General features: G+C 41.9%; 1 protein-coding gene and 1 long non-coding RNA gene across 4 annotated transcripts in view; one reads left to right on the forward strand and one right to left on the reverse strand.

Moving 5' to 3' along the window:
- Positions 1-27009, reverse strand: part of LOC137600882 (intermembrane lipid transfer protein VPS13B-like) — a 359901-nt gene that overhangs the window by 83804 nt on the left and 249088 nt on the right. For all 3 annotated transcript variants that reach the window (XM_068322736.1, XM_068322735.1, XM_068322737.1), the window contains exons 35-38: positions 22864-23205; positions 21880-22288; positions 21462-21599; positions 11786-12175 (exon numbers count right to left, since the gene is read on the reverse strand). In XM_068322736.1, coding sequence (XP_068178837.1) covers positions 11786-12175; positions 21462-21599; positions 21880-22288; positions 22864-23205 — 1279 coding nt within the window. The remainder of the gene's footprint in view (positions 1-11785; positions 12176-21461; positions 21600-21879; positions 22289-22863; positions 23206-27009) is intronic.
- LOC137600885 (uncharacterized) lies at positions 23130-25776 on the forward strand. The gene is made up of 3 exons (XR_011037002.1): positions 23130-23238; positions 23923-24085; positions 25513-25776. It is a non-coding gene; the product is annotated as an uncharacterized lncRNA (long non-coding RNA).

The raw sequence follows: 27009 nt of genomic DNA on the forward strand, positions 1-27009 counted from the left end.
AAAATAAATGAATTGAATTGATAGAAAATCATACCAAAAGATTTCAAACAATCTCAGAACACTGTATGTATATATCCATCTGGTACAAGCAACACTACCCAGGGAAAACAGTGGCGAAGGTAAAAATGGTGGATGGAAATTTTTCTCAAGTTAAATTAATTTCTTGAAATTACATGGGTAAGATTAGATAATACTGGAGACAGTGATTTATAGTGTCGGTTTTCTCTGGCAGCCTTTATCTGACCACTGTCTGGCTGATTTATACCCCGAGACGTACTGTATCAATTAGAGCAAACTTAAAGGAATCATTACTGACCTAGAAGAGGCCCCCAAAGACTGTCTGGGATGGCAAGAGTAATAGAAGTAATACCACATAAAAAACTAGTCATGTACCACAAGACCACCATAGGACATTGGAGGATAGGAGGTAACAGTGTGAGGCAAAAAAGCACAGGCTGTACATCAAGATTGCATTACAGTCAGTGTGTTCAATGACAGCTGCAACACCAATTCTGTTGAGATAATGTCATCTTTAGACTCTAAAAATTATCTTTCTATATTCAGACGCATGGACATAATGGACCAGGCAGGGAAATTCCATTAACACAGGATCGAACAGAAGCCTGATGTTATTACCACGTTTTAGGTTGATTTCAAACCAGACATTCAAGCTTGGTTCAATTTCGGTTCTGATCTCCTGCCATGAACAATTTGAAGAAGAGCATTTAGGAACGGGTTAAGTTTATCTGTCACTATTCCTTTCTAGAATATTACAAATACAGTTACTTTATAACTGTATTTGCTTTTTCAATTTTTTTGCACACAACATCTAAGTACTGAAGCGTCTACAGTGCCTTGCGAAATTATTGGCCCCCCAAGAACTTTTTGACATTTTGCTACATTTAAGGCTTCAAACTTAAAGATAAAAAACTGAAAATATTTTTCAAGAATGAACAACATGTGAGACACAATTGTGAATTGGAACCAAATTTATTCAACATTTTATATTGTGTTTACAAATAAAAAACTGAAAAGTAGGACGTGGAAAAGTATTGGCCCCGTTTGAGTTAATACTTTGTACAACCTCCTTTTGCTGCGATCACAGCCGAAAGCCTTTTTGGGTATGTCTCTATAAGTTTTGCACATCTTGAGACAAATATTTGCCCATTCCTCCATACCAAACAGCTCAAGTTCCCTAAGGTTAGATGGAGATCGTTTGTGCACAGCAATTTTCAGATCTTTCCACAGATGCTCTATTGGATTGAGGTCTGGACTTTTGCTTTGCCATTCTAATACCTTTATACGGTTAGTTTTAAACCATTCCATTGTAGATTTGAATTTATGTTTAGGATTATTATCCTTTTGGAAGGTGAACCTCCGCCTCATCGGTCTTTTGCAGACTCCAACAGATTTTCTGCCAGAATCGCCCTGTATTTGGCTCCATCCATCTTCCCATCAACTCTAACAATCTTCCCAGTCCCTGCTGAAGAAAAGCAAACCCAGAGCATGATGCTGCCACCACCAAGTTTGACTTAGAGGATGGTGTTTTCAGGGTGATGTGCAGTGTTACTCTTACACCAAATGTAATATTTTGCATTCAGCCCAAAAGTTCAATTTTGGTCTCATCTGACCAGAGGACCTTGTTCCACATATCTGTGTCTCCCACGTGGCTTCTTGCAAACTCCAAATGGGCCTTTTTATGGATTTCTTTCAGAAATGACTTTCTCCTGCCACTCTTCCATAAAGGCCAGATTTATGCAGAGTACGACTAATAGTTGTCTTATGGACAGATTGTCCCACATCAGCTGTGTACGTCTGCAGGTCATCCAGTGTGATCATGGGCCTCTAGGTTGCTTCTCCATTTAGTTTCCTCCTTTTTTGGGCTGAAAACTCAGAGGGACAGCCAGGTCTGGGTAGGTTTGCAGTGGTTTTATGATCTCTCCATTTTGATATTATTGCTCGCACAGTGCTCCGGGAGAAGTTTAAATATTGTGAAATCTTCTTGTATCCCATTCCTGCTTTGAACATTTCCACCACTTTATCTTGGACCTGCCTGGTGTGTTCTTTGGTTTTCATGACGCTGTTTGTTCTCCAGTGTTCCTTTCATAGACCTCTGAGACCCATCACAGAGCAGGTGCATTTAAACTGAGACCAAATGACACATAGGTGCACTCTGTTTGTCAGTGTTAGTCGTTTAGGTCAACATTGGATCATTCAGAAGTCATCAGGGAATTTCTGGAGTTGTTTAGCTGAGCTGAGAGAAGAGGGGGCCAATACCTTTGCACTTCCTACTTTTCAGTTTTTTATCTGTAAACACAATATAAAGTGTTGAATAAATTTGGTTACACTTCACGATTGTGTCTCACATGTTGTTGATTCTTGAAAAATATTTTCAGTTTGTTATCTTTCAGTTCGAAGCCTGAAATGTAGCAAAATGTCAAAAAGTTCTTGGGGGGCCAATACTTTCGCAAGGCACTGTATATAAGTTCTCAGTTATCCAGGTCATGAAGAAGACTCCAGTGGATTGATTTAAACAGCAATTGTTTGCATTGTTTGTTTTTGTTTCAATGGTTAGAAGTTTAACCCTGGGTGAATGGAAATACAGTGCACCCTTGTTTTTTGCGGTTAATAGGTTCCACGAACCACATGCGATTAAGGAATTTGCGATCGAGATCGCGATCTATTTATCTTATTATTTACGGTAATTTAAATGTTTTAGAACCCTCCCCATACTGATGTTAAGCCACCTTCTATCTGTATTTCCTTTTCACACACTCTTCTCGACTGTTGAAAGCACTTTTGTGTCTCATGACAGTCCAAGACTGATGGAACAGAGCACACTTCCGGATGCCATCAGCCAAGAGAATACACGTACAGTATCACGTGACTGCCTACCAAAAATCTGCGATGAGTTGGAGTTGTCAATGTTTATGCTTGAATGCGCGAGGGCGCACTGTAGTCTAAGTAGAAGGCATGGAGGACATCAAACCTTTATATAATCATAAGGCATGGAGGACATCAAACCTTTATATAATCATTGTTTAGTAAACGATTTTGGATTTTTTATTGTTTGTAATTTGGTTTAAATTTCTCATGTTCTCCCCGATATAAAAATCAGATAACAATCTTGATTGAAGATAATGATTACAATTAATTTGTGATATTAATTTGACTACACAAACCACTCATAGTTCACATCTATGTGTGTTTATCTTTCTCTGATGCAACCGGTCTATCTCCTTGTCTATTGGTATGTTTATCCATAGTTATGAGCAAAATTATTCAGTAATAATGTAGCTGCAAGTGGGCACAAGCCAGTGTCTAATTGTGCAGGTCCCAAGCCCGGATTAATAGAAAGGGTTGTGTCAATAAGGGCATCCGACGTAAAACTTTTGCCAAATCAAACATGCAAATCAAATCTATGACTTCCATACCGGATCGGTCGAGGCCCGGGTTAAAAACGACCGCCATCGGTGCTTTTGACCTTCAGGGTGCAGGTGGACATTGGACTACTGTTGGTCGAAGAAGGAGAGGAGGAAAGTGTGTTCGTAGGAAGAGAGAGAAGAGGAACGCCAAGAGTATAGGACTGAGAATAGGGATGTTGAACGTTGGAACTAAGACAGGAGGAAGGTAGATATACTGTGTGTCCAGGAGACCAGGTGGAAATGTAGCAATGTTAGAAGTTTGGGAGCAGGGTTCAAGTTGTTCTATCATGGTGTAGATAGGAAGAGAAATGGAGTAGGACTTATCTTGAAAAAGGAGTTTGTTAAGAATGTCCTGGAGGTAAAAAGAGTGTCAGATAGAGTGATCAGTCTGAAGCTAGAAATCGAAGGTGTGATGTTCAATGTTGTTAGTGGGTATGCTCCACAGGCAGGATGTGAGCTGGAGGAAAAGGGGAAATTCTGGCTGGACTTTGATGTTGTGATGCAGAGCATACCTAGAAGTGAGAGAGTTGTCATTGGTGCAAACTTCAATGGACATGTTGGTGCAGGAAACAGAGGTGATGAAGAGGTAATGGGCAGGTTTTGTATCCAGGAGAGGAATAAAGAAGGACAAATGGTGGTTGACTTTGCAAAAATGATGGAAATATAGTTATATATAGTAATATAGCTATAGTGAATACTTTCTTTCACAAGAGGCAGGAACACAGAGTGACCTAAAAGAGTGGAGGTAGGAGCACACAGGTAGACTACATCTTGTGTAGATGGTGTAATCTGAAGGAGATCAGTGACTGCAAAGCAATGGTAGGCGAGAGGGTACCCAAACAGCATAGGATGGTGGTGTGTAAGATGATTGTGGTGGTGAGGAAGATGAGGAAGGCAAAGGCAGAGCAGAGGATGAAATGGTGGAAGCTGAAAAAGGAAAAGTGTTGCAAGACTTTTAGGAAGGAGTTAAGACAGGCTCTGCTTGGTCAGGAGGTGCTTCCAGATGACTGGACAACTACAGCTAGTGTGATCAGGGAGAGGGGTAGGAGAGCACTTGGTGTGTCATCTGGAAGGACAGTAGATAAGGAGCCTTGGTGATGGTATGAAGAGGTACAAGAGTGTATACAGAGAAAGAGGTAAGCTAAGAAGAAGTGGGACACTGAGATGACTGAGGGGAGTAGACAGGAATACAAGGAGATGAAGTGGAAGGTGAAGGTAGAGGTAGCAAAGGCCAAACAAGGGGCTTATGATGACTTGTATGCTAGGTTAGACAGTAGGGAGGGAAAGACTGATCTATACCGGTTGGCAAGACAGAGAGACAGAGATGGAAGGGATGTACAGCAGGTTAGGGTGATTAAGGATAGGGATGAAAGTCTATTGACAGGTGCCAGTAGTGTGATGGGAAGAGGGATAGAGTACTTTGAAGAGTTGATAAACGAGGAAAATGACAGAGAACAAAGACTAGAAGAGGTTGCTGTTGTGGACCAGGAAGTAGCAATGATTAGTCAGGATGAAGTGAGGAGGGCATTGAAGAGGATGAAGAGTGGAAAGGCACTTGGTCTTGATAATATACCTGTGGAGGTATGGAAGTGTCTAGGAGAGGTGGCAGTAGAGTTTCTGACTGGGTTGTTCAACAGGAACATTTTGAGAAGATGCCTGAGGAATGGAGGAGAAGTGTGCTGGTGGCCATTTTTAAGAACAAGGGAGGTACAGAGTTGTGGCAAATACAGAGGAATAAAACCGATTAGACATACAATGAAGTTATGGGAAAGAGTAGTTGAAGCTAGACTAAGGGCAGAAGTTAGCATTTGTGAGCAGCAGTATGGTTTCATGCCAAAAAAGAGTACTACAGATGCAGTATTTGCTTTGAGAATGTTGATATAGAAGTACAGATAAGGCCAGACAAAGCTGCATTGTGTTTTTGTAGATCTGGAGAAAGCTTATGACAGGGTGCCCAGAGAGAAACTGTGTTATTGTATGAAGAAGTCTGGAGTGACAGAGAAGTATGTTAGAGTGGTGCAGGACATGTATGAGGAATGTAAGACAGTGGTGAGGTGTGCTGTAGGTGTGACAGAGGAGTTCAAGGTGGACGTGGGACTGAATCAGGGATCACCTCTGAGCCCCTTCTTGTTTGCTATGGTGATGGACAGGCTGACAGATGAGGTTAGACAGGAATCTCCATGGACTATGATGCTTGCAGATGACATAGTGATCTGTAGTGAGAGCAGGGAACAGGTGGAGGAGACGCTAGAGAGGTGGAGGTTTGTCCTGGAAAGGAGAGGAATAAAGGTTAGCCACAGTAAGACAGAGTACATGTGTGTGAATGAGAGGGACCCACGTGGAAGAGTGAGGTTACAGGGAGAAGAGATCAAGAAGGTGGAGGATTTGAAGTACTTAGGGTCAACAGTCCAGAGCAATGGAGAGTGTGGAAAAGAGGTGAAGAAGCGTGTACAGGCAGGATGGAACGGGTGGAGAAAAGTGTCAGGTGTGATTTGTGATAGAAGAATCTCAGGCAAAATGAAAGGTGTACAAAACTGTGGTGAGACCAGCGATGTTGTTTGGTCTAAAGACTGTGTCACTGAGGAAAAGACAGGCGACAGAGCTGGAGGTAACAGAGATGAAGATGCTGAGGTTCCCTTTGGGAGTGCCTAGGATGGATAGGATCAGGAATAAGCACATCAGAGGGACAGCACATGTTAGAGGTTTTGGAGATAAAGTCAGAGAGGTTTGGACATGTCCAGAGGAGAGCTAGTGAACATATTGGTAGATATAGGATGCTGAGTTTTGAACTGCCAGGCAGAAGGCCTAGAGGAAGACCAAAGGGGAGGTTTATGGATGTAGTGAAAGACGACATGAAGGTAGTTGGTGTGAGAGAAGAGGATGCAGAAGACAGGGTTAAATGGAGGCAATTGATTCGCTGTGAAAAAGGGAAAAGCTGAAAGGAAAAGAAGAAGATAAGCAGAATTATTCAAACCTTTTTATGTTAGGTTTACTGACAAAGTATACTTGTAATTAGCTGTTTGTTATACAATAATTACATCAAGAGACAGGCTTTACATTACATTGTACCCTGCATGGATTCAAGACACCCCCTTTCCAGATGCAGCAAAGCAGCCCCAAAACAAAACCAAGCCTCTTAAATGTTTCACAGTAGGGACAGTCTTCTCATCTTGGTATGCTACATTTTTGTGTCTGTGAACATTGCGGCGATGTGTCTTGCCAAGAAGCCCAAGTTTTGTCTAATCTATCCAAAGGACATTCTCCCAGAAGCTTTGTGGTTTGTCAATATGTAGTTTGGCAAATTCCAGTCTATCTTGCTTTATTGTGACTTGTTTTCAGCAATGATGTCCCTGGATGTCTCCAGTGAAGTCCACTTTGGCTCAAACAACAACGTTTGGTATGATCTGACACTGATACCTTTAACATGCTCATCTATAATTTCCTCTCTAATCTCCCGAGACAACGCTCTCCTTCGCTTCCTGTGGCCAGTGTTCAGTGTGGTAACACCACATCCCCAAACAGCACAGTGACTATCTGTCACCCTCTAAATGGTCAGACTGACTGATTACAAGTTTGAAGACACCTGTGATGCTATCTAGATGAGACATATGACTAATATATTTCTATGATCAAATTATTTTAAATTCTTTCTCAAAATGATGCTTCTCAAGTTGCATCATTTTTTTCGAAGCTGGTTTCATAAGTTTAATTTTTAAAAGGATTCTGTTTAAGCACAATTCAAAATTTTTGTGAGGTTTTCCATTGGTTAATTTTTGGTGAATTTCTATAATTTTTGTACATTTCAAGTTACTCAATCAATCAATCAAGTTTTATTTATATAGCGCTTGATCATGGCAACAGACATTTTCAAAGCGCTTTCAGTGACCATTGTGAGTTTCCCCCCGTCTATTGAAACAAAAACAATGCATAAGATGATAAAACAAAGGAGGACTTTTCTCAGGAAGTAAACATCAAGGATTGGCCAACCAGGGAAGCAAAATGTAAGAGATATCAATCAATATTGAGCAAATTTTAATCAACATGCATGTTGCTGTAAATCTCTATAAAAAAGTAGGGAGTCCACAGAGATGTGACATAAGAGAAAGATGTCTGTATTTTGTTGTATGAATAAGAAAATGTGTGTACTTTAATAGAGCCTGTATATGAGTGTGTTTGTAGGAATTTAGGGCAGTCTCTAGGCAGTCTGACAGAGAGCTGAGAGATCAGGGAGCGTCTTGTTTTGTGGACCTCAAGACATATGTTCTCTCTCTTATGCCCACCTCCCTTCTTTTTTTTTTCATTGAACTATAAATGCTCCCCCTACCTTGGGGAATGGTGAGCCCTGGATGTAGGGAGGAATGCTGGGCTACCACTTGCTTTTCATTAACACAGGATCTGGTAACACACCTCACTGTCAACCTAATCCCCTCTCTCTCCGTCTTGTCCCTTGGCAGAGGGGGGAGCTGCCGTGACCAGGTATAGAACCCCAGATGTTCCACGGATGTTGAGGGGAGGATGACAGAGTCTTCACCCCAGTGTGGCTATGGATGTACACTGCCGAAGACAGGGTGGGGTGGGCTGAGTGTAATGGCATCCACTGAAGAGACCTCTGTAACTGCTCAGTCATAGTAATCTGCCCCTTCCTCTCAATTTCTCTTTCTGCCCTGAATTATAGCGCTCTTTCTTTTTTAACCTCTCCCTTTTGCTCCTTTCTACTTTGCTCCTCATCTGCTTGTTCTTTTATTTATTTCCTTTGTTGAACTGACTCATATTTTTGGTAAATCCCTATTTCACTTTGTTTATTTCAAATGGCTTTTCTAATTAGTGTCTACACATTTCTTTCCTAATGTCTGATTTTTTTCTAACACTCCTCTATCACCCTCCTGCCTTTCTTTCATAAACATCTTCTTCCTTTCTTCTCCTTGCACACTGGCATCATCGTGAGGACTGTTCAGGATGTGGACCATCAGTCTTAGCCTGCTACTGAAGACCAGCAGAGCAACAACAGAAGCAACAGTAGTGGTAAGAGCTGCAACAGTAGTCATACAACATTCTCCTCCCTTACATCTCTCATGTATAGCCTCTCCCAGGGGGGTCATTCCTTTTGAGTTATTGAGACAGCTCAAATGCACACTCTGACAGAATGGGAGTTCTAACCTTTATCTTCATAAAAATTCCAAGATATCTGTTTTTGGAGGTACAGAGTGGACCAGAGAGGCAGAAGTGCTGAATGATTGAGACGATGCAGCTAAGGCCAAGTGTCAGCAGATACAGATACATACAGATACATATGATCAGTCAGCGTAATTGGAGACAGTCTGTCTCCATTCTATGGTAACAATTCTGGAAAGGGTATGTATAGTCCCTCGGAGACGTAGCATGTGTGTTGTGACAAAGATCTATAAGAACGCTTAACTTATCAAGAGGGGGAAAACAGCAACAACTGAGTGAGAAAAACATGTTATTCACCAAAACAGTCTGACGATTGACTTCAGAAATCTTTTTGTGTTAAAAAAAAATCCTCTTTGTGGTGCATTTGAACTTTTAATGGCAATATTAAATATCACGGCCTAAAATAAGATGAAGATTAAACCTTTCATGTATTAAGAGCACATGATGATTGTATTAGTTTGATTAGTTTATTCTAATGTCTTGTTCAGAACAGATATAGATGCTGTTATGTTTTTGGGGTCTTACCAGGAAACATTTTTTTCCAATAGATCGAGACAAAGTGAGAATGAAGGATCCAATGAATGTCAGAAAAACACTATTTGTCTGGATCCCAACATTTTAATTACATCCAGTTGATATCATATTGAGAGCAACGGTGGCAACATTTCAATATCCATAAAATGCAATTCACTGCACACTAATCTCTATTTGTTGTGTTTACAGTAAACACATCAACAAACTACCATTAACAAAGTATTAAACACATCACTATTAAATATATTACTGGGTGGAAAGGAGGCACGGTCACTATAAATAAAAGTCAAAGTAAAGTAAGTGTGAGGGGATTAGCTAGGTCCATTCTCTCTAAACATCATTTCTTTTTCCATTTCATGTCACACAGTTTATACTATGGTTATTAAAGTCAACACAACAAAGATGGATGAACACTGGTGAGAATTAGGGTGAAGCAGCAGCCCTGAGTTTTGTATCACTGTGCAGTTATGCAGGTTGGAATAAACAAAGTGAAAATGGTTTGGGTTTTTAATTAACATTTTCTCATCCATTTTATCTGATGCAACCCAATATAACAACATCTGTCAAACAGATGCAGGCAACCAGTTTCAGTTCTGTCCTTGTCCCTCCGCAACCCCAGTCAACAAGTGATCTGTTGCTCAAGTGTAATGAGGTACTGCCTATTCCCTTACAAAATTACAAGTAAGAAGTTTTCTTTGTAATCTAGTAAATGGTGTCAGTCCCTCGCTGTCTTTCATCCTTCTGTTTCCTTCTGCTGTCCAATTTTGCAGATGTTTCGAAAAAAATATATAAGAAAAAACAAATCTTCCAGATAATCTGATGCAGAATGTCAGCTCACACCCACTGGCAGAGAGAAATTGGAAGGTTTTTAATTTATATTAGCATTAGCAGTTCTGATTGTCATAATGGAAACACTGCATTGCCTTCTGGGTCAAAGCCATTGTTGATAAAGGCATGGCTTTGTCTTAAAATTAAAAACGAAAAACAAAACACACACACACACACACGCACAGGCACACACACACACACACACACACACACACACACACACACACACACACACACACACCACACACACACACACACATACACACACACACACACACACACACACACACATACACACACACACACACACACACACATGCATACATAAAAACACACACAAACAAGTAAATGGATGAAAATATCATTCTCTCACCGGAAAATGCAATCAAATGCACATCCATTCTAACAACAACTTTAGGTCCAGGACTAACACAAACATATCACTTTACAGTTTACTGACAAACCTTGTTTCTGGCAGATGAGAACTTTGCCATCATGTGTAAAGAACAGCTATATTTCAAATAATAATGAAATCAGAACTGGTGTTAATTTCCCAACATTTTCCAGGGTTACTGAAAGACAGATTTTTGGAGTTTCCAAAAACAGATATTTTTCAACATGGGTGGAGAGTGGAAAGTTTGACTAAGTACTACGAAGTGAGATACTGATCATGAAATGAAAACAATGGACCTGCAATTATATTCTTTATTCAACCTGTTTTTCAATTTATGGACAATCCCAATGTTTTAAAATATCAGTGACTTTTTTCTAGTTTAATCCAAAGAAATAATCCATTTCCGTGTGAGATGCAGCGTAATAGCTCTTTACAGTTTGTCCACATCAGTATTTGTTTTGTTAGATAGTGAAACGAAACAGAAAAATTTGTTCTCCATTAGAGTAGGACTATAAGTATAGATTTGCATTGAATATTCAGAGCTCTACGTAACTGTACTTTAATTCCAAACAGCTTGAGTTAGTTGCGGTTGTCTGATATGCTGAACTTACTAACAAGTGCCACACCACAAAAAAAGCAAATAAATTAAGTATAGGGTATTACTGAGTCCTAAATGATGGCTCCTTAAAAAGATAATCAAATCTGCCAGACATGGAGATATCATGACAGTTGTTTCCAATGCAAGTCCCCCTGTTTCAGGAATTTCCTGAAAAAGTCTTGAAATACAGCAGAAATGATGAATTACGCTGTTGTGATATTTGGACTTTTTCACATGACTAAGAACAATGATAAATTTCAGGTCCAGGTCCAGACAGACAACAACAATACATCATCAGGTTTTAGCAGCAGCCAAAGAAAATAAAGGTATGGAATTGGGTCAAACCCGTGAAGACCGTACACGAAGACCGTCCTCTTACTGTAAACCTGACCAGTCCACTTTGGGGTTCTATGATTGATGAGAGTGAACATAGGTATGAAGAAATATAGAAATCAATAACATAGCCATGAAGTGCGCTTACCTTGTGTCACTTTCTTTGATGTTAATTCACTAGACTTTAATAAAATTATTTCATTTTATTTAGGGTTTCAACCAGGAGCAGACTTTACATCCTGTGCCCCACAAAAATATGATGTGCTTAACACAATGTTTCTGTCTTGCATTGAATTGTCTCAGACTTTTGTGTAGATTACTTAACCTGAACCTTAAGATGAGATGCATAGGTTACCAAACTGGAAATTCTAATAGGTCATTATTGTAATTGTTTGTGGTTTTTACTTAACCAAGCAGTTTTGATTCATAAACAAACCTTTAGGATCAATGGTTTTTTTCTTAGTTTTTCAGATAAAAAAAAAACATTTATACTTTACTCACCTTCTATCCTGGGCCCTGGATTCATGTCCAGACTTCCTGCCATGGCTGAAACAATGATTGTCACAATGGGCCTTAGTGGATGGGCCTCCGTCTCCATGACCACTACAATCTGGGCAGAGTGAAGAGACACCTTGTGGAAGGACAGCGCCAGAGCTCTGATGCTGCTGCCATTACCCAGAGCCGACTTCTGATGCTGTGGTTCTGAATGACAAATTCCAGACTTGGGATGTGTCTTCATTGGGGAGGAAAGAGGAGTGGAGGATGAAGGTTTACTGCCAGTATTCCAAGCAGGGTTTGGTAGGACTTTCTGTAGGTAGGCTTTGGCCTGTTCCAGTTTTGCCAAAGTGGGGTTTATTTTCAGAGGTCGTGAGAGCACCATATTCAAATCGGCTGTGGAGAGAGATGGAAAGAAAAAATAAGGGGTAAAATGACAGAAAGTGAAGAACATAAAGAACATTTTTTAAAAATATTGAACCTGCAATAAAAAATAATCATTGGCTATACGTTTGTTTCATTTGCATTTCTGAATGGGAAATCATATTTTCTTGTGCTGTCCCTCTGATGTACTCATTTCTGATCCTATCCTTCCTGGTCACTCCCAGAGAGAACCTCAGCATCTTCATCTCTGCTACCTCCAGCTCTGTCTCCTGTCTTTTCCTCAGTGACACTGTCTCTAGACCAAACAACATCGCTGGTCTCACCACAGTTTTGTACACCTTTTCTTTCATTTTAGCTGAAACTCTTCTATCACACATCACACCTGACACTTTCCTCCACCCGTACCATCCTGCCTGGACACGCTTCTTCACCTCTTTTCCACACTCTCCATTGCTCTGGACTGTTGACCCTAAGTACTTCAAATCCTCCACCTTCTCCCTGTAACCTCACTCTTCCACTCGGGTCCCTCTCATTCACACACATGTACTCTGTCTTACTGCGGCTAGCCTTCATTCCTCTCCTTTCCAGGACAAACCTCCACCTCTCTAGCTTCTCCTCCACCTGTTCCCTGCTCTCACTACAGATCACAATGTCATCTGCAAACATCATAGTCCATGGAGATTCCTGTCTAACCTCGTCTGTCAGCCTGTCCATCACCATAGCGAACAAGAAGGGGCTCAGAGGTGATCCCTGATGCAGTCCCACCTCCACCTTGAACTCCTCTGTCACACCTACAGCACACCTCACCACTGTCTTACATTCCTCATACATGTCCTGCACTGCTCTAACATACTTCTCTGCCACTCCAGACTTTCTCATACAATACCACAGTTCCTCTCTGGGCACCCTGTCATCAGCTTTCTCCAGATCTACAAAAACACAATGCAGCTCCCTCTGACCTTCTCTGTACTTCTCTATCAACATCCTCAAAGCAAATACTGCATCTGTAGTACTCTTTTTTGGCATGAAACCATACTGCTGCTCACAAATGTTCACTTCTGCCCTTAGTCTAGCTTCCACTACTCTCTCCCATAACTTCATTGTATGGCTCATCAGCTTTATTCCTCTGTAGTTGCCACAACTCTGCACATCTCCCTTGTTCTTAAAAATTGGCACCAGCACACTTCTCCTCCATTCCTCAGGCATCTTCTCACTATCTAAGATCCTGTTGAACAACCCAGTCAGAAACTCTACCGCCACCTCTCCTAGACACTTCCATACCTCTACAGGTATATCATCTGGGCCGACTGCCTTTCCACTCTTCATCCTCTTCAATGCTCTCCTCACTTCATCCTGACTAATCTTTGCTACATCCTGGTCCACAACAGTCACCTCTTCTAGTCTTTGTTCTCTCTCATTTTCCACGTTCATCAACTCTTCAAAGTACTCTTTCCATCTTCCCATCACACTACTGGCACCTGTCAATAGACTTCCATCCCTATCCTTAATCACCCTAACCTGCTGCACGTCCTTCCATCTCTATCTCTCTGTCTTGCCAACCGGTATAGATCAGTCTCTCCCTCCTCACTGTCCAACCTAGCATACAAGTCATCATAAGCTTCTTGTTTGGCCTTTGCTACCTCTACCTTCACCTTACGCTGCATCTCCCTGTACTCCTGTCTACTCTCCCCAGTCCTCTCAGTGTCCCACTTCTTCTTAGCTAACCTCTTTCTCTGTATACACTCCTGTACCTCCTCATTCCACCACCAAGTCTCCTTATCTACTTTCCTTCCAGATGACACACCAAGTACTCTCTTACTTGTCTCCCTGATCACATTAGCTGTAGTTGTCCAGTCATCTGGAAGCATCTCCTGACCACCCAGAGCCTGTCTTAACTCCTTCCTAAAAGTCATGCAACACTCTTCCTTTTTCAGCTTCCACCATTTCGTCTTCTGCTCTGCCTTTGCCCTCTTGATCTTCCTCACCACCAGAGTCATCCTACACACCACCATCCTATGCTGTTTGGCTACACTCTCACCTACCACTACTTTGCAGTCACTGATCTCTTTCAGGTTACACCGTCTACACAAGATGTAGTCTACCTGTGTGCTCCTACCGCCACTCTTATAGGTCACTCTATGTTCCTGCCTCTTCTGGAAGAAAGTATTCACTACAGCCATTTCCATCCTTTTTGCAAAGTCAACTACCATCTGTCCTTCTGCGTTCCTCTCCTGGATACCAAATCACATCCTCATCCCCTCTTTTTCCTGCACCAACATGTCCATTGAAGTCTGCTCCAATGACAACTCTCTCACTCCTAGGCATGCTCTGCATCACTTCATCAAAGTCCGACCAGAATTTCTCCTTCTCCTCCAGCTCACATCCTACCTGTGGAGCATACCCGCTAACAACATTGAACATCACACCTTCTATTTCTAGCTTCAGACTCATCACTCTATCCGACACTCTTTTTACCTCCAGGACATTCCTGTGATTAATAATCTAAAAACCAAATATTTGGCCTTTACCAGTGAACCAGGCTTTCTCTTAAATTAATTAAACTAAGGGGCCAAACTGAATGATTTTTTTTTTTGGCAAAACCTATTCCTGTCATTTTTTAGCCAATACAACCTGGACACAATCCATTTGGTGGTCTAAAGAACAGGCCGATTTCGCCAGAGTCCCACTGACGAAAATATATCTCTATCTAGCTGTTGGAATGCTGCGCAGCACTATGTCATGTCATCATCATGCAGCTTTGCATGCAAGGACCTGTTAAAAAACATCTGGGTCCAGTCTCAATTGATTTTCCTTGTCTTATATGTACACACACAAAATTACTGGCTGTCTCACTGTAACATCCTGACGTGACACTTCAATAAGGCAGAAGAGAATCTTCTCTTCATGCCAGCCACATAAATCTGAGGTTGTTCTCTACTGTTCCACTTCTCTCTCTGGTGCACTGCAGCCTTCAAACACTTGACTGGAATTTACAAAGACATATGAATTAACTCAATGCTGTTTTACACCACTTCCATTATCCCATTTTTCCACTTGGTCATGATGATGGGAGAGGGAAGCAGCCGAAAACAAGCGCAGCTGTTTTTCATGGTCTCATCAAGGCACCACCGTTTGTCTGTCTACTTTCCAGGTAGGACCACTGGATAACATGAATGACAGCACAGCCAAGAGAGGCAACGGGCGAGTGTGATGTTTAAGCACACGTGAGTGCGCTCGCACGCACGCACCCACACACACACACACACTCCTGCCCTTAGGGTTCTTTCTCATTAAATCCAGTGGAAGTGTGGCATACGGTCAAATGGAAGGACGGCTGGAGAGGAATTGGAGGAAAGATAGGAGGAATTGCTGTGTAATGTAGCTTATCATTTCCACTTGACTTATCACCAGGAAATGTTCCAGTGGTGGAATAAATAGCCCATATGCAGCTATTCATCCAATTTTCATGGCTCCCCTTGCTTTCTCTTTCATCCCTTTATTTACTCCCTCTATTTTCATGTAGCCTATCCTTTAGCCTCTCTCAATCCTTTCTATCATTTACCCTGCCTCCACCCCTCAATCTAATCACCCCCTCCCCCTTCTGTAATCACATAAAGCTGTCTCTGATCACCCAGTCAGGCCCAGCTCCAGGGCCTCGCCTGGCTCTCAACACAAGGAGACCTGGTCCTCATTATCCATTGTCCTACGTCCTGAGGTCCCCCCGCCCGAGAAAAACGCATCCTACCTCCAAGCCCCAGCCAGCTCTGGAACGAGAGCAAGGATGTATTAATCAGAAACTTACCTGGCCTGAGTCAATCGTGCCATGGTTGCAGAACAACACGATAGTTGTTAAATAGATAACATAGACTTAACTTTCATTTTACCTGGCTGACTAATATCCTGAGCTATGGTTAAGATGTCTCATTTATAGTTCAGTTTTTACCACTGGTGGCTAAGAGTGACCCATGTTCTAAATTCATTGCCATTTCAAAAAACTAAATGGAAATTTTAATTTTATTTTTTTAATTTAATACACTGTTATAATCCCCGAAGGGAAATTAAGAATGCACACTCTAGTTTTTGTTAGTCAGTCAATCACACACATGCATACAGTGTGTACAGGCCCCTGTAATACACTCAACCGCACACAAGGGGGCCTGTAGGTATGCAAGAGAGGTAGAGTGGCAGGCAGCTCCTTCTTGGTCCGCCTCAAATGAGCAATTTGTAAAGGGGACGGCACCTTGCTCAAGGGTGCCTCGACAGTGCTCCAGAGGTGAGCTGACACCTCCCACTGTCAGCTCACCTCAGGGTATTTTTTTTATTTTTTTGGGCGGGAGCGGGAAGTGAACTGCCGATCTTTGAGTCATAGAACGACCTGCTGTACTGCCCGCTCTACAACTGAGCCACTGCCGCCCCAAATGAACGAAGAATCAAAAAATGCACGCTCACACACGCACACACGCACACACACACACACACACACACACACACACACAAACACACACACACACACACACACACACACACACACACACACACACACACACACACACACAGAATTTATTACATTCTCTGAACTGAACAACCAAATACAACTTACAGGATGACTTGACAACCCCATGGTCTTCATCATGTTCAGTGATGAATCAATAAAACTCCCTATAACTTCATGATAACTATCCGACATGTACAGTACATCAAGATATTATAATTTCCTACAAATTTATGCTCATTGGCCTAAGCTATTTTTAGTTACTCCTTGAAGAATTGAAAGAAGAATCAGTTAAAGGAAAATCTGTCAGAACACAGCAGGAGAGTGTGTGTCTGGTATCTGGATCTTAAATTGAAAAAGCTTGGAAGGAATGCTCTGTGAAAGACCCTGGAAAGAAAGGGGAATGCAACATCTGTGCAGTTTCCCCAGTGGCTTTCTCTGGTAACCAGTGGAGCACATATTTTCAGAATGGTAAAAAGTCAAAAGATGAATTCTAATAAAATCTCATTACAATATTATATGGCTTCAACTTGTATACTTCTGTTTCACATCCCTACATTTGGATGATTCTCTGGAGTATATACAAGTGTTTACAGTGTGTTTACAGTATGTATTTACAGTGATGCCGCATATGGTGCAACATCACTGTTGCAGCACATGCCTCCTCATTTTATACCTTCTTTACACTATCCATGTAAAGAAGGCATAACTCGAGGAAGGTAAAATCTGAACTGAAAGAAAAAAAAACCCAAACTCTTCCCATACAAGTTTGGCAAACTAAGTTACAAAGACTGATAAAGTATTTTAGGTTTAACACTGGATGCAGCATTTAAAGTCGTCTGTAGACCATCTACAGTGCTGCACCTCTACAACACTACGAAGAGAGGAGCCGAGAACCTCTTGCATTCTAATTGTAGCCTCATTTAACACAGTTTAAAAATGTAAATAAGATTTGTTAAAATGGGTAAAATATCAATTATTGACAGAATTGCAGTGAGTATGGGTCGATTTAAAAAGAGCTTGTCGAGCAGTGGCGTTTTCACTGATCTGCACGTTTTTATTGGGAACACCTTGACTTCAGCTGCAGGACAAATGGCTATTTCAAGCTGCAGACAGTGTCAGTGGAAGGTCTGTGCAAGGGGTGAGCACAAAGCCTTGAGGTTGAGAGGTGGTGTTAGTGTTCACATACCTTTAAAGTACAGGACTTAATGTGAACAGGCTGGGGGAATCATAGACTATCCCTTCTCAGGTGTCAGCCTCTATTAGCACTAGAAGAGTGGAAGATCAAGGTCTGACAGAGGCACATGCACACAAATATATATTGCGGCAAAGAGATGGGGGAGATCAAATATGCTTATTACCCCAGGTTACAGTGTCTTTCTGCTGAGGTCATGCATGACGCCATTCCCACATTGAACTGTGTTGGGTGTATGTACCAGTGCATCCAACCCGAACACTGTTTTCATTCCAACCCCACCTTTGATTTTTCGAGCAAACTTTTATGCTTGACTCTGGCGTCTAACACAGGTGACAATGTTTCCAATTAGACAGGCTCCATATCTAATGGCTTTACATGTCCTTGTTTGAAGGGCCAAGAATATTCTGATTTTCTGATGAATGCCAGCATCTCAAAAACCTCCTTATACCACATAAGGCCAGTGACACATGCCTGAAACATCATCTGACTCAAATTAAGAGTGGTTCTAGATGGTTCGGAAGGGCAATGGCTTGTATACAGTAACTGACAACATTTCTGAAAACCCATAGTTTGAAGGGAACCAGGAAAATGAGAGAGTAATGTTTCCAATTTGTTCCAGCTAATCTATCACCTGTTGCTTCTCTTGTCTCCAACTGGTAGCGCTTACATCTCTGGACTCACTCACTGACCCGCTCAAAGACTACAAATGAGTAGGATTGGAAAGAGACTGATGAAAAGTGCGCAAAAAAACAAACCCACCTCGATAGTTTTAGTGCACGCGGTTATTGGTGAATTCTTGAACCTTCCTTGTTCAGAATAATGCGGCTTCCTTGTTCAGAATAATGCGGCTTCCTTGTTAAGAATAATGCCCCTACGTTTCTGCATTAGGGGAGACTATATATGTGCTTATGTGACGTGTGGCTGCTGATTAAGGGTCAGAAACACCATCCAGTTTACAGTACACATGTTACAAGTGTTTCCCGCTCCGCATCCTTGGGAGGGAAGCTTTGATTGGTTGTGTGGAATAAATGCTGTTGAAATTGCGAGCATATTGCTGTAAACAAAGCAAGACATGGCCTCACGGCGGTCTGCTCTCTGTTTGCGCCTCCTTGAAATAAATCAAATGTGAAATATTGTCTAATCAAAGTAGAGCTGTCAGACATGATACATACACAAAGCAGTACACGCACATAACAACAGGCTCGCACATGCAAATAAACCATCTGTGAACACAAGGGTGTATATAAAAAATATGATTGCACATTTTTAACCTAATCATTGAACAATTCCTTATTTTCTCTGACCTACTTTTATTTCATTTTCAGACTATGTTACTTCAAACTTCAAAACACTCTACTCAACATTATACGTATGCAAAACCTGGCAAAGAACTCACTGATCCTAATAATTTGTGATTCTTCAGTTTAGACTGTACACATAAAAAGGATATTTGTCTAAATGTTCTGTTTTAATCCACTGTTTTTAAAATCCAGGGTCTATAGGGGTCATTCAGGAGCTTCGACAGACTGTCTAGCAAAATGGAAAAAAAATTATAGACTGTAAAACACGTAACATAATCATAGAATGTAGAACTATGAATGAAAGGTATAGTAAAACATTCATTTGTGTCAACTAGATTACCTTAGCAAGCACAATCTAACTTTTTCTGTTCAGGTGTCTTGATATAAAAAACAAAAGGAATTCAACAAGTCAATGTAGCAGTTCTCCTGCTTACTTGGTACCTCATCCCTGAGGAGGAAAATTATCTGTACCACAGGGTACAGATAATCTTACCAAACAACACACAATTGAAAATGTATGTGTGTCTCTTTGACTGTGTGGGTGAACGAGAACCAGTAGCATGTGTGGCCAATTCTTGATATTTCCAGCAGTGCCTGACCTGGGGCAACCTCACACTGAGCCTGGATCCTGTCTGAGTCATTCTGTATGTGTGTGTGTAAGGAGAACCAATGTGATTCTATCTATCCTACCGAGAGAGGGCTTGTGCTCCTCACCAGTTCAAGGGAAACACCTGACTGTAATTGCACAATGTTGACATCTGCTCTTTAGCTAAACACTAGAATCAGATGTAACCATAATGAAATGTAATTATCTTTAGAAACATAACAGACAGTAACCATCTGCAGTAATACCACGAGACATCCTGGTATAAAATCACAGTACAGTAGTAAAATTAACACAGAACATAATTCAAGCTCTCTTGGATAAATAAAGGAAGTGAACCTAAATCTATTCAACTGTTTATCTGATCACTGGAAATAGAAGCAATACTGGAGTGACTGCCATTCTCTACTGCTCTCCTCCAAACAAGCTCTGCATACCCTCTTCATGTTGGAGGATGATCGCTTCTTACTCTCTTTTCTCCTATATAGAATACAATATATCACCATCCACCCAGAAAGGAGTCATTCACGACATCCATTTATTAAAAAACAGACTGAACATTGCTCATCTTTTACGCATCATCAAGAGATAAGCTTGCTGTAATTTACCAACTTGCATCATCTAAGGATTTGGAGGAGGGTTGGAGCTGTAGATGAACACTGATGGTGTGTAACTGCATTGTGTGACTGCTGTGGTGAACAGAGAGCTGCACTGTTATGTGATTCCAGGTGGACGGAGACTCAGAGGACTTCTGTTGAAAGCAGGAGGCGATGTGTGTGGGAGAGAGGGGGATGTACACTTCCCCAAACCTTCATCTGTAACACCAGACAGACTATAAGTCAAAGAAGGTTCATAGTTGGTTGTCAGTGTGTGTGTGTGTGTGTGTGTGTGTGTGTGTGTGTGTGTGTGTGTGTGTGTGTGTGTGTGTGTGTATCTGCAGCATCTGGCCTGCTGGGTTGAAGAAGCTGTACTCCAAAGGATGTCCCGCGCCTACATACACTCTCCACGAGATCCTCAAAGGGGTAACAGTCAAAAGCCCACTCACACATTTATTCATTTGCTGTTTTATCTGGGTAGTATGTCAGCCACACCTTTAGGTCAACAACCTTAGCTTAAAGCTCATATGGATAACATTCCATCAGTCCAAAAATAGACAACCAAATTCTGTGAAAGTCAAATCCACAGGAGCCTGACATTGCACACACACACACACACACACACACACACACACACACACACACACACACACACACACACACACACACACACACACACACACACACACACACACACACACACACACACACACACACACACACACATTAAAATCTACAGGAGCTTGCTGTTTTAAGAGTGTAATGTAAGCAATATTACTGGCCTACATCAGCAGTGTCATTTATACTGTTCATTATCTGGATCACAGCAGAAAAGCAGACCTTGTGTTTGCCTCTGGTATGTGTTTGATCAATGCGTGTAGTGCTGGATATTCCCACTGAACTGGAATTAAAGCTGGAACAGATATCATATATGAACATGTGAGCATAAGTGTACACAACTGCCATGTGTCGAGGTGTGTGTGTGTGTGTGTGTGTGTGTGTGTGTGTGTGTGTGTGTGTGTGTGTGTGTGTGTGTGTGTGTGTGTGTGTGTGTGTGTGTGTGTGTGTGTGTGTGTGTGCGTGTGTGTGTCTGAGCATGATTTCCACCTGGTCCATTGAAGAAATCTTTGATCTGGAGGGAGAGCAGAGGGGGTGGGATGCCAGTTTTACTGTCCACCTCTCCTGCTACTGTCTGCAACCAGAACACATTATAGTCCAACGTCTCTGGCAGAGTCTTTCCTGGGTCTGGATCAAAGATGAAGACATTAAAAAAGAAAGAAAGACATGAATGAAAAAGGAGGATAAAACGGGGACAGGAAAAGAAGAAGACAAAAAACCCCGCCATCATATCTAACATTAACAGATTTTATTTCTTCTTTTGACAGGATAATTGGTCAGCAGTAAAGCTACACTTCCCGTGGTTTACACAGTCTGTACCTTCCTAAGAAGGATCAAATCCCATTATTTCCGTCAACAGTTCCCACTCACCTCTGCCTCACACTATCTCATCCACACTCTCTCTTACCAAGACACTTGTAGCCAGAAGCGACTCCTTGTAAAGTCACATCGAACACAGAAAGCTCCATCCTCTGCTTTCGGTGGTGACAGCTGAGCAGGGCAGAGGGCTGCATCACCTGGAGGTACAGTAGCGGTTCCAACACCTGGTCCCCTTCCCCTCGTCTCCCTGGCTGCCTCACTATAGTCACACCCAGAGCCTGGCGGGCTGAGGAGCGGCTGGGAGTTGGCAGACCCTCCAGGGAAAGCGAGCTGCCTCTCAATAGTGGGGAGGCCGGCTGGGAGGTGTTGCTATTCAGGATGTCCTCAGCGGTCAGTCCAGCAAGGGAACTCTGAGCAACTGGAGGTGGATCTGGGGACACTGACTCTGGGGGAGACTCGGCCAGGTTGTCAGGCTGATTTAGGGCACTTTTGCCCATCTAAAATAGACATAAAGAGAATATTGGGTATTATGTGAAAACTGATTAATTTAAATACTCAAGCAATCATTTCAATAAAATGACAGAAAAAATGTCTGTCCGTTCTAAGTAATCAGGCAGTTTAACAGATGTGACTGACCTGATCCATGCGCATAAAGTCAGGAATTGGCTGCTTGCAGTAAAGCGGCCACATGTAGTTGATGTGAGCAAACAGACATTCTTATTACCAGAAATGAAAACGTCACCAGTCTAAATGCCTGTGGAAACTATGTGTTTGTTCTTCTGTTTTGTGTGGGACAGTGTTGAGCTGGTGCCCAGAAATGGTTTAAGTTCGTATCTGCCTGGATCACATTACCCATTGAGTGAACATGAACCGTAGAAAATGGCTTTCATCAATCACACAAAGTAATTCCAAATTATAAAATGTTTTGAAAACTTTGTAATCTTATTTCTTTGTACTTACACACCAATATAATCCTATTGCTATTGTGTATACTTTGAAAAATTATACACACATGGACACCTGAAATATCTGTGTCACGGAGTGATTTCCAAGTCGCTGACTTTTTGTTTACCGTTTCCGTGGGCTCCTTCTTCTCGGGGTTGCTAGGGGTGTCTGTCGATGAGGGAAGAGTCTTTGGAGGACTGGAGCAAGCATAGGTCATGACAGACAGCTTACTTGCAGTGAGAAAAATGTCAAAAGGGATGAAGCTGAGGTTCTTGGTGATGGTGGACTTGTGGGAGGGCCTAGCGATGCAGTGGTGGCTGGTCCCACTCTGTTGCTCAATTTGAACAATGCGAATGCGAGCGCTGTCGCTTCCAAAGCCGCTGTCCTGCCCAGTAAAGCTGTGGCGAGATGATGAGTCAACATTTGCTGCAAGGTCACGACCCCCACACTTCTGTTCACATCGACGCACCTTCAAAAAAACCAACAAACAAATCACTGAAAGGTAAGACAGATGATGAATTATTTGGGTCCTGAAGTTAACTGGAGATGACTGCAAGACAGGAGAGAAAGTGGCTTCATAGTAAAAAGCTTCGTTATAAAGCCCAATTTTGGAATTTTGTTTCTTCATAAGAATACCAACAGATTCACATTGTTTGATTTAAAGGAGGATTGCAGTGGAGTGACAGTCACACACTGCCAGGGAACTGGTTCCAAGTAAAAACAGGGTTTTCTGTCGGAAATATGTCACATAATCAAAGTCTTCATTAATCTCCTGGGGACCAACATGATATTCCCTTCTTTTTTAGAGCATATCTGGGAACCGCTGGGAGCACTCTTAACTCAAATTCCCAGCAACCATAGACCATCTTTACATGTCTTGTCTTTATTTTTCTGGACAAGACAATATACAGTACAGTACAGTACAAGATTTATAATAATAAATGCAGTAACAAACAGTAACAGCATTATGCAGTGACAAGCAGTAACAGCATTATCAGTACAGACGAACTAAAAATGAAACCCAACAAGTGATCAGGTTACTATTTTTGTATTACTGTATTTTATATTTTAAGTAAAATTTTTATGTAAATGTGCTTGATACATTCCCAGTGGAGGATTCAAGCCTGGTTGTCTTTCCCACTTCATTACCCTGAGCTAAAATCTGCACCCCTCATTTGACTCCCAGTTATTTGCCATGGTCGATCTGAAGCGACCTCTGATTCTGAGCTGGGGCGGTTGAAGCAACTGGTTTTGCACTGGCAGCGTTTCCACACCCTGCTGGTTAGATGAGCACCTGCGTTTGCTGCTGTCTGGTCCTAGCTGGTGTTAGCTACCCACAAGATAAAGTGGTATTTTTCCATTTCTTTAACTTATTTTAAACACATTTTTTTTTCTAACAACACTGTACCTACTATGGCTTCTCCCGCCAGCCTCTCCCCCGTCTCTTCCCCTATCTACTCTTGCTCCAACAGTCTTATGTTCAGTTACACCTCGACCTCCATTAGCAAGTCAGGGATTTGTTTAAAGTGTAGCTAAAAGTCACAAATGACCTTTTAACAGCGTCAGATAAAGTTCTTCTGTCTGTTCTAATCTTGTTAGTGCAGCATTCGATACTTTTGACCATAATATTCTTTTAAGGAGATTAGAAGAGGAAATTGGGATTAAAAACTCAGCACTAGAATGGTTTAGGTCATATCTATCCGACCGATTACAGTTTGTCTATGTAAATAATAAATCTTCAGATCAAGGGACTGTCACCTGGGGAGTACCTCAAGGATCTGTTCTGGGGCCAATTCTGTTTAATCTCTATATGTTACCATTGAGAAACTTTATAAGGAAACATAATATTAATTTTCATTGTTATGCTGATGATACTCAATTATACCTATCAATTAAAACAAATGAATCTGATCAGCTAATTAAATTCGAAACCTGCCTCAGGGATATTAAATCCTGGATGTTTCACAATTTCTTAATGTTAAACAAGATCTGTCCTTTGATTCTCATATCAAGTTTGTATCCCGGACAGCCTTCTTTCACTTGCAAAATATTGCGAAAGTTAGAAATTTCTTATCCTTTAAAGACCCAGAGAAAATCATTCATGCCTTTGTTACTTCTAGATTGGATTACTGCAATTCCTTATTATCGGGCTATTCTAGCTCCTCTATTAGGACTCTACAGTTAGTTCAGAATGCAGCTTCCCGCTTACTGACTCGAACTGGGAGGAGAGAGCATATCTCTCCTGTCCTAGCGTCACTTCATTGGCTCCCTATTAATTATAGAATACAATTCAAAGTCCTCATGATCACATATGAAGCTCTCCACTGTAAGGATCCGTCTTACATTGAAGATCTTATTGAAGTGTATCACCCCCCTAGGGCCCTTCGATCCCAGGATGTAGCATTTCTGGTGACCCGTCGGGTTTTTAAGAGTAGAACAGGAGGCAGAAGCTTCAGCTATCTGGCCCCTTTACTCTGGAACGATCTCCCAGCTTCGGTCTGGGGGGCAGACTCCCTTATCTTATTTAAGAATAAACTAAAAACCCTACTCTTTGATAGAGCCTACAATTAAAATAACACACACCCCACTAGATATGCTGCTATAGGCCTTAGCTGCTGAGGGTATTTTTCTCCGTCTCTCCCGTTAAAGGGAGATACTCTGGAGCTTCTGTCACTTCTTTCTTTATCTTTCTATGCTCGTAGAATTTATTGATATTGTCAAATTACACTCTTTGTCTGCACAACACTGCCGCTGTCTTTGTGCCTCTGTTCCACAGGTGGAGAACGCGGATGGAAGACAGCATATCGAAAGGCCTGGAAAACCTGCCCCCAATTCAGCGACAGCGCACTATGGACATTAAACTCAAACTGGTCTATCTGACACTCTCTCACTCTCTCTCTCTGTCCCTCTTTCTCTGTTACTTGACCTATCTCTTTCCCCAATGTATTTCTCTTTCCCAACCAACAGGTCAAGACGGATGACCGCCCTACAGAGCCTGGGTCCTGCCCGGAGTTTCTTCCTAAATGAGGGAGTTCTTCCCCGCCACCGTCGCTTATGCTTGCTCTGGAGGGCATTGTTAGCTTTCGATCTGTAAAGTGCTTTGAAAAGTCTTCAGATGTGATTAAGCGCTATATAAATAAAAGTGATTGATTGATTGATATGTAATGAAAAATACAAAATGTGTTATTTTCCTATTCTAGTTAGCTCTGATATTGCCATGACGACACAACACAGCACCCATTAGAGAGAACCCTTACCACAAACAAGTGACTGAAAGCAAATTTGAATGCTACTGTGACCCCTAACCAGACGTAATCTCTCTAATTCCAGGAAGAGGAGGGCAGAGGGTAACATGTATTAACAAACTAGTTGTTATGGTCCCTAGTGTTTACACCACTTCCATTTCATGAGTTCTTGTCAGATGGGTAAAACACAAACCCTTACCAGCAGACACATCGTTGTGTACCACAGAGGCCATTCATCACAATACACTCATCATTCATCACAATACACTCTCTGCTGAGGCATGCCTTAGCAGCCGAGGTGATGTCGCTCCTCTTCAGCCACAGTCAATAACTCGTCCTCTTGGTAGTTCTAGCAGCTCTTTGATGGCTTGTCTTTGAGCCTGTCCCCTCTGACCTACCTACGGAGCTTCGCTATTGTGCCAGCTAAAAATTCCCTACTTCCCACCTGCACTTGGTGCAACTTTATCTTCCAGCTTCTGTCCTCTGTCTCAAATGCTAGGTTGTAGAAGTGTAACTTCATACAGTTTTATGCTTCTTCGATGGCCCCGCACCAAATCCAGTGACCCTGTTTGTCTTGTGCTATGGCTTTGGAGCATCTGGCTGCTTCCTCCTGTCGCACCATGTACCATGGTAGGTGCCGTTTGCAAGAGAAGTGTGAAAGCTCCAAGGCCTCCTCTGCCATGTTGACAAGGCCCACATGGACTAGACCACATTTGGCCTACTTTTCCCCTGTTGCTAGGGTAGAGGCGGCACCTCTCGTACCGGGTCCTGGGAGTCATCAAGGGACATGTCCAGCCTCACCTGGTACACTCAAAATCTTCAATCAGACTAAAAATTGGCAGGGACAGGGTTCCGTCGCTGTAAAGTCCAATGTTGGGATGTCCAAGCCAATCTCTAGCCTTTCCAGCTGATTGGCATAGATAACCAAGACCTCATACTGTATATGGTCAATGGCCACAGGGGTCTGGGTAGCAGCTCAAGCTGATAGCACCACAGCTTCAGTTTCCCCTGTAATGCAGTGTTATTGA

The sequence above is a fragment of the Antennarius striatus genome, chromosome 9 (genome assembly GCF_040054535.1).
Source record: "Antennarius striatus isolate MH-2024 chromosome 9, ASM4005453v1, whole genome shotgun sequence".
NCBI lineage: Eukaryota > Metazoa > Chordata > Actinopteri > Lophiiformes > Antennariidae > Antennarius > Antennarius striatus.